This window comes from Gracilinanus agilis, chromosome 1, assembly GCF_016433145.1.
Source record: "Gracilinanus agilis isolate LMUSP501 chromosome 1, AgileGrace, whole genome shotgun sequence".
Taxonomy (NCBI): Eukaryota; Metazoa; Chordata; class Mammalia; order Didelphimorphia; family Didelphidae; genus Gracilinanus; species Gracilinanus agilis.
Window position 1 is genome coordinate 798838716 of NC_058130.1, and position 15440 is coordinate 798854155.

At 51.2% G+C, this 15440-nt stretch overlaps 1 protein-coding gene across 1 annotated transcript in view; it reads right to left on the minus strand.

Annotated features, from left to right (window-relative positions):
* ATAD2B (ATPase family AAA domain containing 2B) overlaps positions 1–15440 on the minus strand; it is a 77698-nt gene that overhangs the window by 41438 nt on the left and 20820 nt on the right. The window contains exons 4-10 of the mRNA XM_044675213.1: positions 15192–15345; positions 14650–14752; positions 14061–14169; positions 13262–13381; positions 11982–12057; positions 9273–9371; positions 8217–8328 (exon numbers count right to left, since the gene is read on the minus strand). Of these exons, the coding sequence (XP_044531148.1) occupies positions 8217–8328; positions 9273–9371; positions 11982–12057; positions 13262–13381; positions 14061–14169; positions 14650–14752; positions 15192–15345 (773 nt within the window). The remainder of the gene's footprint in view (positions 1–8216; positions 8329–9272; positions 9372–11981; positions 12058–13261; positions 13382–14060; positions 14170–14649; positions 14753–15191; positions 15346–15440) is intronic.

The window sequence follows — 15440 nt, forward strand, 5'->3', positions numbered from 1 at the left end:
TAGGGTGCCAAGGCCTGTTGAGTTCACCTTTGCAGAAACTCTCCAATACGCTCCCTTCTCCCTGACACTGACCCCACTCGGGCCCAGGCCTTCATCGCCTCATGCCCAGGCCGCTGGCATGGCCACCTAAGTCTCTCCCCACACCAGTCTGTCTTCTGCTACTCTTTCAAAATGATCTTTCCAAAAAAGCAAGTCTACATAGCAAAATGCCCAAAGTACCCCCTGGGAGGGGAGAGTCAAGACGTTAGAGCGGGAGCAGCATTTTGCACAGCTCTCCCAACACACTCCCTCCAAAAGAAATCTCAAAATCACATCCAAGTGAATTCTGAGTAGGAAAGCCAGTGAAAAGTCACAGCGATTCGTTTTCTGGGCTCAGGGCAGCTTGGTAAGACTGAAAAAGAAGACACTAGGATGAGGCCTCGGCAGGAGCACACAGACAAAACAGTAGTGCCACCCGTGCTGCCAGCTTAATGCAACAACCTGACTGGAAAGAAGTCCTGAGAGGTCTCCTGTGGAAGAAATCTGGCAACTCCACTGCCCCTTAGCCAGTTCTGGGTCACAGATCCTGAGCTGAGAAAGGAGCAAAGGCCTTACCTCAGTAAGGACCACAGCACAGACCAGAAGTGGCCCTATGGGTACAAAAAAAAAAAAAAAGTGACCTAAAGGTACAAAACAACACTGACGGAAATAATTTCCTAAAAATTAGAATTGGACAAGTGGAAGATCTAACTCCCTGAGATTTCAAGAACAATAAAATGCAGCGAAAAAACTTAAAAAGAACAAAACGTGAAATATCTCATTGGATAAACAACTGAAAATAGATCAAAGAGAGAGAGTTAAAGAATTACTGAACTACCTGAAAGCCATGATCAAGAAAAGAGTCTAGACATCATACGTCAAGACATTTTCAAAGAAAACTACCCCAATCTTAGAACCAGAAGTTAAATAGAAATTGAAAGAATCCACCAATCACCTCTTAAAAGAAACCCCAAAATGAAAACTCCCATAAATATTTTAACTAAATTCCAAGAGCTCTCAGTTCAAAAATAAAATAATGCAAATAGCCAGGGGGAAAAACCATTCAAATACCAAGACTGCACAAGGTGTAGCTACATTAAAAGAACAGAGGGCTTGGAATACAATAGTCTGGCAGGCAAAGGAACTAGAATACAACCAAGAATAACCTATTGTGAAATGGAATTATGGTCCTTTGTTTATTTTAACTTAATCAATCAAGAATTTAGAATGCCCCTCCTTTCACACTTAGTTAGTCAAACACTTGGAGAACCTTTTACTAGAAAAGAAAGTTCACACCCTCAAAGACTAGAAGTGGATCCCACAAGCACTGCCCAGGCAGTGCTAAGCAAATTAAGAAACTATGATTGGGGGCAGCTGGGTAGCTCAGTGGATTGAGAGTCAGGCCTAGAGACAGGAGGTCCTGGGTTCAAATCCGGCCTCAGACACTTCCCAGCTGTGTGACCCTGGGCAAGTCACTTGACCCCCATTGCCTACCCTTACCACTCTTCCACCTATAAGTCAATACACAGAAGTTAAGGGTTTAAAATTTAAAAAAAAAAAAGAAAGAAAGAAACTATGATTGGTTCCTGAGATACGACAGACCAGTCCACCGTGAAAAGAAGGAGAAACCAGAGAGACCAGAAGTGATGTGGGAATAGGGCTATAAAAGGTGAGACCAGAGAACGGAACAGGGACTTCTGCATTGGAGGGATTCTGGGTTGGTGTCTTTGGACTGAAGAGACTCTTGTGGACTTCTACATAGAGACTGGAACGTGGAGGCGAAGACTCTCCCGCTCTTCTGGTTGGAGATCGGGACCTAAGGGAGACTTTGTTGGAGTAGAGCTGGATTCGTTTAGATCAGCAATTATAGGGTATTTAACTAGGCAATGTTTTCTACCCCCTTCCTATATTTCCTTTACTTTACTAGCTCTACCTTGCTATAATAAAGCTATTAAAGCTACCAATCGCCTCATGACATGAGTTAATTTTTATAAATGGCAACCACAACAACTTTTTATAACTCTTCATTTGACCAAAACCAATTTTAACTCTTACACCTACCCATCAATACTGAGAAAAATCCTTCAAAGGTGAAAAAAATGGATATTTAATAAAATAAGGGACTTTCAAGTATTCCTAATGGAAAAGACCAGAGATAAATAGAAAATCTGACATTCAAATACAAGACTCAAGAGAAGCATAAAAAAGTAAATATAAGAGGGAAATAGTAAGGGACTTGATAATATTAAATTGTTTATATTCCTATTTAAGGCAGATGATACATGTAACTCCTCAGATTTTTCATTATTAGGGCAGTTAGGCATCTACATACACAGAGGGCATAGGTATGAACCAAATATTTTGGGATGATCTCATAAAAAGAATGAAAGGGTGGGAAAGTGGGAGGCACTAAGGAAGGAAGAAGAGAGAAAATGGGGGAAATTCTCTCACATAAAAGATCATACAAGGAAGAGTTTTTACAATAGAATAGAGAAAGTAGACGTGAGAGGTAGGCAACATTTGAACTTCATTCTCATTAGAACAGGTTCAAAGAGGGAAATACACACACACATACATAGGGATTCATATGTACAAAAACTTTATTGCAGCTTTTGTGGTAGCCAAGAACTAAAGACTGAGGAATGGCTGAACAAGTTGTGGCATATGATTATGATGGAATATTACTGTGTTATAAGAAAGGATAAACAGGAAGATTTCAGGAAAACCTGGAAAGACATATATAAACTGATGCAAAGTTAAGTAGGCAGAACTTGATTACTGCACACAGTGTCAACAATAATATGAGATGATGAACTGTGAATAAGAGCTATTCCCAGCAATACGATGAGCCAAGACAATTCTAACAGACTTATGATGAACTAATATGGAAATACGTTTTGCATGACTGCACTTGTATAATCTCTATCAAGTTGTTTATCATCTGAAGAGGTAAGGGGAGGGAAAAAATGGAGAGAATTTGGAACTCCAAAATTTAAAAAACAAATGCTAAAAATTATTTTTAAATATAATTGGCAAAAAAAAAAAAAAAGATAAAGTAGATTTTCTCAAGTGACTTGCCCAGAGTCACACAACTAGTAAATGTCTGAGTAAGGTTGGATTTGAACCCTGGTCTATCCAGAACCCATTCTATCCAGGTCCTCCATTCTATCCATAGTGCCACCTAATTGCCTGAGGGACGCATTAGTCAGTAGCAAAAAACAACAACAAAAAAAACACAAGAAAATCAAAGAGAAATACAGTTAGCAACCATAACTGTGAATGTAAATGGGATGAACTCACCTATAAAGCAGAAAAGGATAGCAGAATGGATCAGAAGCCAAACCACAAAAATATTTATTTACAAGAAACACACTAGAAAGACACACAGAGTTAAAATAAGGTGCGGGAGCAGAATCTATTATGCATCAGATAAAGTAAAAATGCAAACAGATGGCAATGATGATTTCACACAAAGCTAAAGTAAAAACTGATTAAATAAAAGGAGTTAATCAGTGAAACTACATTTTGCTAAAAAGTACCACAGAAAATGAATTAAAATAAATTCTGAACATATATACCAAACAGTAAATCATTCAGATTCTTAAAGGAATAGTTAAATGAATTATAGGAGGAAATAATAAAATCATATTAGTGGGGAACCTCAATTTACCCTTCCGAGAACTAGATAAATCTAACCATTAAAAAAAGTAAGAAATTAAGGAGATAAGTATAATTTTAGAAGAGTTAGATATAACAGACCCATGGAGAATACAGAATTAGTACTGAATGAATGAAATAGGAGTATACTTATTTCACAGCTATACATGATGACTTCATAAAAATTAATCATATTTTAGGGCATAAAAACCTCAGAAATAAATATAGAAAAGCAAAAATTGTAAATGAATGATTTCTTGACCAAAACGGAATAAAAATAATATTCTATAAAGGACCTCTGAAGCAAAGATTAAAACTTAATTAGAAACTAAATAATCTTATCCTAACAAACAAGTGAGTTAAAGAACAAAGCACAGAAACTATCAATTTCATTAGAATATGCCAACGATAAAAAGGATACATATCAAAATGTGTGGGATGTAGCCAAAGCAGTACTTAGGGGAAATTTCATATCTCTAAACATCAATGAAAGAGAGAAAGGGCATGCAACTAAAAAAACTAGAAAAAGAAATTTTAAACTCCCAAATAAACATAAAAATATAAATCCTGAAAAATGAAAGGAGAGATTAAAAAATTGAAAGTAAAAAAATTAACAAATAAAAACTAAGGACTAGTTTTTTGAAGGGAAAAAAGGCAACAACAATAAAATTGATAAACCACTGGCTACCTTGATTAAAATGAACTAAGAAAAACAAATTACTGGTATCAAAAAATGAGAAGAGTGGGGATGACAACCAAAGAAGATGAATGTAAAGCAATAGTTGGGAGTTATCTTACCCAATACCAATAAATTGATCACCTAAATGAAATGGATGAATATTTACAAAAATATCAAAAGTCCTGGTTTAGAATCTGGCCTCAGACACTTCCTAGCTGTGTGACCTTGGGCAAGTCATTTAAACCCCACTGCCTAGCCCTTACCTCTCTTCAACCTTGGAACCAATACTATAGATAATGCTTGGGAGTCTACCTGCCAAGACACACACATGAACCATATGAAATGTGAACAAAATTACAAAACACTCTTCACACTAATAGAGAAAAATGTCAATTGCTCTTTTAATTCATTGTAATAAAAATGATGAGACTACTGCTTTAATTTGCTTATTCGTGCCATATCAAACTACTGAAGAATTACTTGATAGAACTAGAAAAAATAATACCAAAATTCATCTGGAGGAACAAAAGGTCAAGAATATCAATAGAGCCAAAGAAAACAAAATGTGAAGGAAAGGGGACCAGCAATACCAGAACTCAATTCTATATTCCAAAGTGGTAATCATCAGAACAACTGGGTACTGGCTAAGAAAGAGTGACTGCACAATGGAACAGACTGATTAGACCACCATTTAGCAGTAAATTCACACAATAATCTTGTGGCTGATAAACCCAAAGATCCCAGTTATTAAAGCAAGAATTCACTGTTGGACACAAATCACTGGGAAAACTGGGAAAGCTGGGCAGTAACTAGAGCTGGCCCAACATCTCACTCGATATACCAAGATGAGGTCAAAATGGGTACATGCATCCAACAAAAAGGATGAGATCACAAGCAAATTAGGGGAATATGGAAAAAGTTGCCCGTAAAGATCTACAGATCAGGGGAAGAGTTCACAACAAAACCAGAGATGGAGAGGATCACAGGATCACACTCTTAATTACATGAAACTAAAAAGTTCTGCAGAAACAAAATCAATGTAGCCAAAGAAGAAGAAAAGCTGGCAATAGGGAAAATGTTTATAGTCAGTTTCTCTAAAAAGTCTCATCTCTCAGCTATGGATGACAGGTGTGATAATGAGATTAAATCTACCTTGCCCATTCTTAAATTTTTTATTTTTTATTTTTTTTTAAGCTCTTACCTTCCGCTTGGAGTTAATACTGTGTATTGGCTCCAAGGCAGAAGAGTGTAAGGCTAGGCAATGGGGGTTAAGTGACTTGCCCAGGGTCACACAGCTGGGAAGTATCTGAGGCCAGATTTGAACCTAGGACCTCCTGTCTCTAGGCCTGGCTCTCAGTCCACTGAGCTACCCAGCTGCCCCCTCCCATTCTTAAATTTAATCACCAAAGGTGAAAACATCTCCACTTAACTCACAAGTTGGGAGGTCTGTGACCCACGTGTGCTAGAGTGAGTGACAAATCAGAATTGACTGACTGCCTCCTAGGCAGTCCTAAGAAAAGCGTCTGTTGTGATTGAACATGTAAACTAAGAGGAAGGCACAGGAAGTGACCCAAAAGAAGCCCCTTTAAAAGAGAGTTTAGTGAGCTCAGCGTCTCTCTTTTTGTTTGTGGCTTGGACTTGGAGGATCACTGGAGCTGGGACCCTGAGACCTTGGTGAGCCTGTTCTTAAATCTTTCCTTTGGAATTCCACGCGGTGAGTGTAAAGACTGAATCTTCCTGAACTTCTCTTAAGGAACTTCCCTTTCAATAGAGACTCTGTGACTAAAGCTTTTGCTTCATTCGCCTCCGGGGCCCTCCAGGCCTCTGGCCCTCTGACTTTCCAGCCTTGGGCCGAACCTCCCTGGTCTGACCGTTAATTAGATCTGTCTGGGTTAAACTAGGGGATTGAAGCCAATTACCTAGTGTGTTAGATTACTTATCTTAGCTTATCCACTCTCCCATTTCCTTACTTCTTCCTCTCCACATTTGTAAATAAACTTCCATAAAAGTCATTTTGACTTGAGGTTATTCTTTAATTGTGTATTGAGAATTATTCAATTCCCTGGTGACCAAACCTTTAAATATTACTATATCCAATCAAAAACCCCTTTTTCCCTCTCATACAGGCTAGGATGACAGAAAAAGGAAGTGACAAATTCTGGAAAGGATGTAGGAAAACAGGAACTCTGCATTGCTGGGAGAGCTAAGAACTAGTCCCTCCATTGTGGAGAACAATTTGGAACTCCATCCAAAGGGCTACAAAGCTGATCTAGCAATAACAGCACCAGCTCTATACCCCAAGAAAGCAAAGAAAAAGGAAAAGGACCAAATATTTCTGGCAGCTCTTTTTATGGTGACAAAGAAGTGCAGACAGAAAGGCTGCCCATCGGCTGGGGAAGGGCTGCCCAAGTTCTGGCACATCAATGTGAAGGAATAATCCTGTGCTCGTTTCAGAAAAATCTCAGAAGGCTTCTAAGAACTGACACAAAGGGAAGTGAGCAGGACCAGAAGAAGTGCATTATCCACAGCAACAATAATATAACCATTACCAACCGTAAAAGATTTAGCCACTGACCAACAGGAAGACCCAAGCCAATGCCAAAGGACCCACAATGCTCTCCACCTCCAGAGAGAACGGATGCCTTTGGAATTTCTTTTTTTTTTTTTTTCAAAATATAGATCAAGTAGTTTTCCTTTTTTTTTTCTTATTTTTTTCTTCCCTTTTCCTGGACTATGGCTAATGCAGAAGTATGCTTTACGTAACTTGAAGGGGTGCCCTTTTTCTTGCCTTCTCAATGTGTGGGGGAAGGAATTTGGAACTCAGGGTAACTGGGGCGGGGGAAGAAATCTGATTATATCTCCAGATCAAATACAAAACAAGTTCAAAGGCCTCCATCAGCCAGCCCCTTCCCATCCTCTGAGCCAGTCTTGCTCTCCTCCCCACCTCCGGCCCTCGCTCATCCCTCACATCGACCACCTGTTGCCAAGGCCAGCAGAGGTTCTGAACATCTCTCTGAGCCGCCCCTACCCCCACACCCTGGCGCAGACCCTCATCGCCGTGGCCATGGCGGCCGGGGGCCCGGCCTGCCTCAAGTCTCTCCCCAGCCCAGGCCATCCTCCACTGATGTTCCTAAAGCCTGGTCTGACCACGTCACTCCCGCAAAGCCTCCAGCCCTTTTCTGCGACGATCCCTCTCCTGACGCCCGGGTCGCTAATGCTCTCCGGCCTATCCTCTGCACTCCAGGCTGCTTCTTGGTCTCAGAATCGAGCCCATCTTTTGCGGAAGCCTTTCCCTGTGACCCCAGGCTGGGTCGAGGCCTTGGCTCTGGCAACTGGCTCCAGTTTCTCCTGACTCCGTCTTCCCTGGCCCCAGGACTCTGCAAGCCCTCTCCCCCACGAGGTGGTCAGTGGCTGCCTGAGCTCCGCTTTTCCCTGAATGCCGGCTGCGTGGCCCGGCATAAACCCTAAAAAGCTCTCGCTGACAAATGCCCGCAGAAGCTTTGGGGAAGGCAGAGCTGGTGGCCTCACAGCCGCTCTCAGAAAGGTGCCGCGACTGCCAGTGGCGGCCTGTGGGCCTCCAGCCTCCCTGCCCGCGGGGCGCGGGTCTCCTGGCTACGAGGCTGGGCCTCTTTCTCGGGGTAGGGCCAGGTCCTTAAAATGAGCCTCGGGGCCGGGAAGAACGAAGGCCATAAGCCGTGAGAAGCACTTGGCAAGCCTCACGGCGCTACGGAAACTCCCTCCCCTTCCACACGCTCCGTCCTCCGGGGCTTCGGGTGGCCTCTTAGCTCCTGTCCACCGCCCCAGAAGGTGGGAGGGCCTGGGACGCCCCGAGGACCCTGCCCCAGAAAAGGGGGGAACCTACCGACTTGTCAAGTATCATGGGGTCCACATCCGCCAAGCTGGCCCCCACCTTGACACGCTCTCGAAGAATGCCGCTCGCTAAGTCTTCCGCTCTGAAGTTCATCGGCAAACACCTGCGGGAAGCAAGGCACCGTCGGTCTCAGAGGGGTGCCGAGCTCTCAGACACCCAGACAAGGGCACCCCCACACACAAGGAAGAGGACCCCTCACTCGTGGAGGCCGGGCTGGCTTCAGAGGAGCACCGAGTCTCTGGCCGTGACTTGGCAGGAGAGCCCCGAGCGCACCCAGAGAGACGGCGGGGCTTCACTTCTTCTGATGTGCTACCGACGGCCCAGAGGGGCGCACAGTCAGTCATCAATCCTCTCTAGAAGGGCCCCCATGGCACGATCTGAGAAATTCTGCCCTTCCCAGCTCCTTCTTCCCAAACTGGCCCCTGCACACTTCATCTCCCACTGCCAGGCTGTTGTCCAGGAGCCCCGCCGGTGCTCTCCCCCAAGAGGCCCTCCCGACTCCCCCCAAGTCTCCTCAGCTAACTTCTCTGCACTCCCTCCTCCTCTGGAACCTCCAGCGCGACATCACGGGGTCCCACTGACCACGTGCTTGTTCTCCCGCCACGGGGGGAAGCCCTCCCTTTGGCACTCTCCCCTCGGCAGGACGTGGGGGCAGGCAGGCCCCCGGGCCGCGGGATAAGCTCCAGGGCAGCCGGACTCGGCCACGGCCGCCTCAGTGCTTGTGTCTCCTGGGCCCCGAGTCCCCTTCCGCCGGTCGCTGCACCATGTCCCTCCGGTCTAGCTTTAGCCTGAAATCTGCCGTCCAGAACAGGCCAAAGCAGCCCTCCTGGGACAGCGATCACCCCTTCATGCCCCGACAGCCTCCATCCCTGTCTGTGTGTGTGAGGGTGGAAGAATACGCGGAGGCGCATACTGGGAGCGTAACCACGGCTGCCATCTCCGAGGTCCAACACCTCCCCAGACAGGCCGGAGCCCTTGTGGGGGCGGATGGGGCTGGCACTGCCAGGGGAGGCCCAGGGGCAGCCCCGTCCCGAGCAGCTCACAGACCTGTTTCTGGCTCTGGCCATGCTCTTGGACTTCCTCCTCTCAAAGCGTTCTTCATCGGACGACGTCGTATCGCTGCTGTGGATGGCGTGTTTCTTTCTCCTGTTCACGAGAGCAAACCCCAATCAGAACCCCAAAGACCCGCCGCTCGCTGCCTGAGGCACCATCGGAATGAAGCCAGCTGAGAGGCAGCGTCTGTCTGTGCCGTCTCCCCCAGACAAGGTGAAAAGCGCTGCCGGCTCGGACCCCAAAGAAGCCACCGCCTGGCACAGGGGCTCGGAGAGAGGGGCCTCGGGCTTGGAGGCGGCAGCTGGGCACCCTAGATAAGGTTTTCAGGAGGATGCCTGCCGGCGAGAGGGGCAGGGCTGGACGAGCGAGCCCGAGAATCACCAGCACACAGGAGGGGGGCAGTACTGGGGAAAGCTAGAAGAGGGCGACCAAGAGCCCCTGCGGCTGCAGAGAGGCCTGGGAGAACGAGGACGGAGAAAAGGCCCCTGGACTTGGATCACTGGTCACTGGCCAGGGCTGAAGCTGACCGCAGCGAGTCAGAGGGCAGTGGATGGCCTAGCCAGGGAACAGGAGCTGACGGGCACTGGACAGAAGAGACCGGATGGAGGTGAGGGCCCGATGAACATCCTGGAACCTAAATTCGGGATGTTTCTCTTTGCTCCCTGGTTCACCGAGGGTCGCGTGGCCGAGGGAAGAGGGAGTCCCCAGAGAAGCCGCTCAGCCACCTCCTGGCTCCCAAAGCACTAAGGGCCGTCACCTCCGCCTCTCCAAACGGGAAATGTCTTCTTCATCTCCTGAAGATGAGGAAGACGAAGGGCCCGAAGGCTGACCCTCCCACAAGGCACCCACAATGACTCGGATCCGCCGACAGAACAGCAAAAGCTCGTGCCCCCCCCCCCCCCCACGGTGGGATGAGATTTGGGAAAGCCACTCTGTGGGCATCTCGGAGCTGCTGGCCTTGCTTACAAGCCCAAAGAGAACACTACTGTGGAGGGAACCTGTTTCTTCAGCCCCAAAGACACAGAGAAGAGGCCAGTGTCCAAAGAAGATGTTCTCCTCGGACCCACCGTTTCCTCTGCAGAGGGGGGGTACGGATGCTTCACGCAGAACACGGAAGGACGGTGCAGATTTTGTTTTTTCTTTTTCTCTGGGATCGGGAGCTCTCCGTCCAGACGGATCGGGACCATCATTCGTGCTGCCCAAGGAGCTCAGGAAACCACATTTTGGGTCGAGAGGAAGAGGCTTCCTCGAGGGCCAGCCGGCAGAACCGGCAGAACCGGCAGAAGCCAGCCTTCGCAATCCTCGGATGCGGCAGCGTAGGGGAAAGTCATCGCAGGTCGCCGAGGCCAGAGAACTCGCTGCTTGTGCTGAGACCCCTCCCGGACCCGCGCCCTACCTAACTCCTCTTTCTCAGTCTCCCCAACAGCCAGCATTGAGAACCTCGCTAAGGAAGCACTTGCTAGGGCCAGGCATGGGGCTGCCCTCAATCTAAAGAGGGACGACACCCCAGAAAAGGAAGCTGAGAGGGGGAAGGATCTGGGGGTGCAGGAGAAAGAAATGAGCAATTCTGAGCTGAGCTCCTTTCGGGGGCCCACCCTGTAATCCTGGCGGGGGGGGGGGGGGAGTGAGGATTAAGGAGCCGGGGGACGGCTGGGGATGGTTCAGCTTAAAGCAGAGGACGTGGCACCACGGCAGCAGCCTTCGAAGACAGGTCCAGCGGTCAGGATGAAGATGGCTCTGACTTTCCTCCCCAGAGGGGAGAGCCAAGCCGACAGGGCAGATTCGGCTCAAGTGGAAGAAAGACGTCCCTCCCAACAATCCCTCCTGTCCAAAAGGCGAGGGGCCACTCGAGGGCCCTGGAAGTCACCCAGGAACAGAAATGTCGCAATGGGGAGCCATGCATGGAGAGAGCGGACAGACGGCCCTCGAGGCCTCCAGCAGCTGGTGCCAACCTGGGGTGGGCTCGACACGTGGGGGCAGGGGGCGGGTGCTGCCGGCCGGGAGCTGGGGAGGCCGCACTCTTAGGCTTGAGCTGGGGCCCAGCATAGGCTGCCAAGTCCACCCAGCAGCTTGTCCTGAAGCGGCCCCCAGGCGGCACGAATCGGGAGTCAATCAACTGAGCAAAAGAAATTCCTCCTAGAGGCGGCTGGGCATGGGCAGGCCGCAAACTGCCTAAGGAGATGAGGCTGGCTTGTCCGGGCCCCCCAGCTCCAAGGACACACCCATCCTCGGGCCAGCACGGGCACCCTCAGGCAGAAGCATCCCTAACCAGCACGGCCACTGGGGTCACCAGACCTCAAAGATCAACAGAGAACAGCCAGCCAAGAAGCAGCTGTGAGCAGGCCTGGCCTGGGGGACGGAGAAACTCTGAGCCAGGAGGACGGGCCTCCAAGGCTGGCCGGCCCACCTCAAACGGAGTCAATCAGGGCTCAGAAGGGAGGCCGACGGCCGAGAAGGGGCCGTGGCAGCAGCTGCTTCAAAGTGCCAGGGAGAGAAGGGACGGGCAGCAAAGGGGGAACCCACTCGAGGTCCAGTGGGCGCCGCGGGGGACAGGCTGAGAGCGAGCGCTGACGAGCCTTCTCCTGCCTGGGGGTCAAGGGGCTTCCCCCACGCTCAGTGCCTCGTGGCCCAACACGGACAAGAAGGGCCTCCCCAGAACTCTCCTCTGCGGGCCCAGGGATGCCTCGACTCCGGAGAGCTCACCTGATATGGCTTCTTCTCGCTGGGGATCGGTGGATGTCAAACAGGGCGTTCTCCCTCTTTTTCTGATGAACTGGAACTGAAAAAGAAAGGGACGGCGCGCATGAGCCAAGCCAACGAAGAAATCCACGCTCCCACCCAGCTGGACAGGCCCGGGCCACCGGGACGAGTGGCCACAGGGCAGCCTTCCCAGAAGGCCCAAGGCCAGCCTGGGGCTGCTCCTGCCTCGCCTCCGGGCCAGATTCGACCGAAAAAGCCTCGTCTCCAAACGCTTCTCATCTGAACCCGAGGGGCCGGGCTCCTGGCACAGAATACACAGCTAAGCCTCAGGAGGGCCCTGACTTGTTCCAGTCACTTCTTAAAGAAGAGTTCCCCGCAATGCTGAAATGCCACGCCTGAGAGTCAGGGGCTAGAAGGCAGAACTGGCCATCGTTCTAGCTCTCGGGGAGGACCCACCCTGGCATGCAGCCTGGACGGCAGGCCCCGTCTTCTGGCTTTCTGCGCACCCCAGCAGCAGCCCAGTGCCTGGCACACGGCAGGCGCTTCCCAAGTGCTGTGGGCAGGGAGGGCAGGAGAATTCAAAGGGCCTTTGGGTAGGCGGGCCAGGGAAAGCCCAGAGGCTCCTGCCTAGGGGCAGAGCCCGAAGGGGGCCACCCTGTGTCCCCAAACAAGAGAAGCTGGAGGGGGGCCTCCCACCCTGTCCGAAGCCCTTCCACTTGGCCCCACGCTGCTCATTATCTGAAATCCTCGGCCACGGAAACCTGTCCAAGCACGTCGCCCATCTTCCCCCTCCCCCCCCCCCCCCGCCATTTCTTTTTTGACATCTGTCTTAGAATTGATCCTGAGTCTGCCCCTGGCAGAAGAGGGGGTCCCACAGCTAGGTCACGCCTGAGGCCAGACTTGCACCCAGAACTTGCCGTGTCCAGGCCTCACGCTCTCCACTGAGCCATGGAGCTCCCCCACCCCTCGATTTCTTCGGTGATGCTGGCCGAGCCCCACAAAGCATGGCAAGAATCAGCAAGGGTAGAGCCGGCCTTCCCTTCAGGGCTGAGAAAGGCCAAGGTGCTTGGGGGGGCAGCTCTAAATTCCCAGAAGTCTCAGCTAACCATCCTCTTAGCAGCCTCCTCTGCCCCTGCTATGACAGCTCCAGGGGGGCCCGCCCAGGACTTCGGGGCGCAGTCATGCTCCCCTCTTCCCAGTGCCTCCAAGAAGCCATCCCGGAGAAGGCGGGTGATCTCGGGGCTCCCCGGCCGCCTCTGTCCCTCCGCGGGGCCGGCCCTTACCTATGGGCGGAGCCTGGTATCTCTCCACCGTCTTCCGCTGCCTCAGGTTGTAAGGCCGGTCATTCTCCTCCTCGCCTTCGGCCTCCTCCACTTCTAGGTCGGCATCTTCCTCCTGAGACTCTAAAGAGACCCGAGTGCTCAGCCGCCAGTCTCCTCGCCGCCTCTCCCCCTCCACGCCAACCATTGCACAAGGACGGGCCTCCTTCCACCCTCACGGGAGCCCCAAGGCACGGTGGGAGCGGCTCGTACGACAAGCCACGTCTCCCCAGGACTGCCAGCCCGGGCTGGCCAGCACGTTCGTGCCCACCACGCCGTCCGGGCCGCTATCTGCGGGGAGGAAACGCAGAGCAGAAAAGAGCAGCAGAAGAGCTCCTCTGCTGGCCCAGGCACCTCACTCCCAAAGGACACCCTCAGAAAGCATCCCGGGGAGCCTCGTCAAGTGCCTCCTGGAGCAGGGGGAAGCCGCAGACCCCAGAGGGCCAAGGGGAAGGCCGGAGCAAGGCCAGAACAAGTCTGGGGCCTGGCAAGGACCACACAGAGTGCGTTTCACCCCTGCAGGAGCGGGCCCTTGGCAGCGCCCACTCAGGGAGTCCCTCCCGACAGGGCCAGCACGCTGCCCCACTTGGCCTCTCGTGTGCCCCCGAGACAAGGCGGGGAGCAGCGTCAGCTCTGGAGCCACAGGCTAGAGGCGTCGCCCAGCCGTGGGCCCGTCTCAAAGGACGCTCAGCCACAGTCGGCCCTGCATCATCCTGGGCAGGAAGCGAGCAGCCGGGCCCCCGCCGGCAACAGCCCAACCAACCTTCCTCTTCTCCCTCGGTGGACACTTCGTGATGGTTCTGGATGCCATAGCTGTTTCGCCTCAGGGACTTCCTTCGCCTCTTCACTCTTGAGTACATGTCCATGTTTTCCTTTCACCAAAAAATACAGGAGTGAACAGAGAGCTGGCTGCATCCGGTCCAAAGAGATAACGGGACTGACTGGCAAACCCCTTAGTGCCCTGCAGGGCACCCACGCCTTTCACCCATCGGTCACAGCCGCCTGGGCTCTCGCTGCCAGCCTGCGAGGCAGGGGGCCTAGTGGGCAGGGCCTGGAACTTTAAGAGTCAAGCAGTTGTGGGTTCAAACTCCACTTCAGCCTCTTTCTATGTGATTGTGGACAAGTCACCTACCCTGTCCCTCAGCCTTGAGATGGTGCCCTCTTTTCTGCTGATAGAGGGGGCTGCCTTTCTCTATGCCCTCTGCCAGAGGCGAGGAGGCCCTGGCAGGTACAGCCGCCACTCCACCCCATGGGCAAGGAGCCACCCTCAAGAGGAGACACTGGAGGGGGAGGGAGGGAGGGAGGGAGGGAGGGAGGAAGCCAGAAGCCAGGGGGCCCTGCTGGAAACGTACAAACTCCGTGTCGGTCCACATGCGCAGCCTCTCCACTTCACCCGATCGCCTATTCCGCCGGATGTTGATGTTGTCCATTTCCTGCAGAACGGCCTCGGCGGTGCTTCGAGGACACAGAAACAGAGGCCCCTGGTCAGGGTCTCAACGGCTGGCCTGCTGCACACTCGGTCCAAAGTCAGACCACAGCCTCCAACTCCAATGAGTGGCCTGGGGCCCCTTTTCTGGCCCACGATGCCCCCCAAAAGATTAGGCCCTGGCAGGTAGGCCATGACCATGAGGGCACAGAGGCCGCCCCGCACAGCCCAAGAGGTGGCGTTCAGCTGATGAGAGCCCTAAAGAAGCTCCTGGGCAGCGTCCACAGAGCAGACACGCTTTCTTTCTAAGGAGGAGAGGCTGCCCCACCGCCGGGGCCCTCAGCAAGAACACCCGCACCATCTGGGGAGAATGTGTGAGAAGTCGGGGAGCTCCCGCGCAGGGGCCCCCGAACCTTCGGTTGGTAAGAGATGGGACTCCACCAAGAGTCAGAAGGTGCTCGTTCCTACCTGTTGACGAGCTGATCAAATAATAAACTCTGATTCACGCTTTCAAATCGGTTTTTCCTGGATCGACAACTTTTCCTGACTTCCATATCCCCATTCATACAAGGGCGGTCCCCATCTCCCTTCTTCTCCCCTCGGAGGGGATGGCTTCGAAGAGCTGCGAGGAGGCAGAGATTTCACTTGAAAATTAAGCACAGTCCAGAGGGCAACAACAACAATCAAGAAATCCCTGAATACAATGGCGGGTGCCCA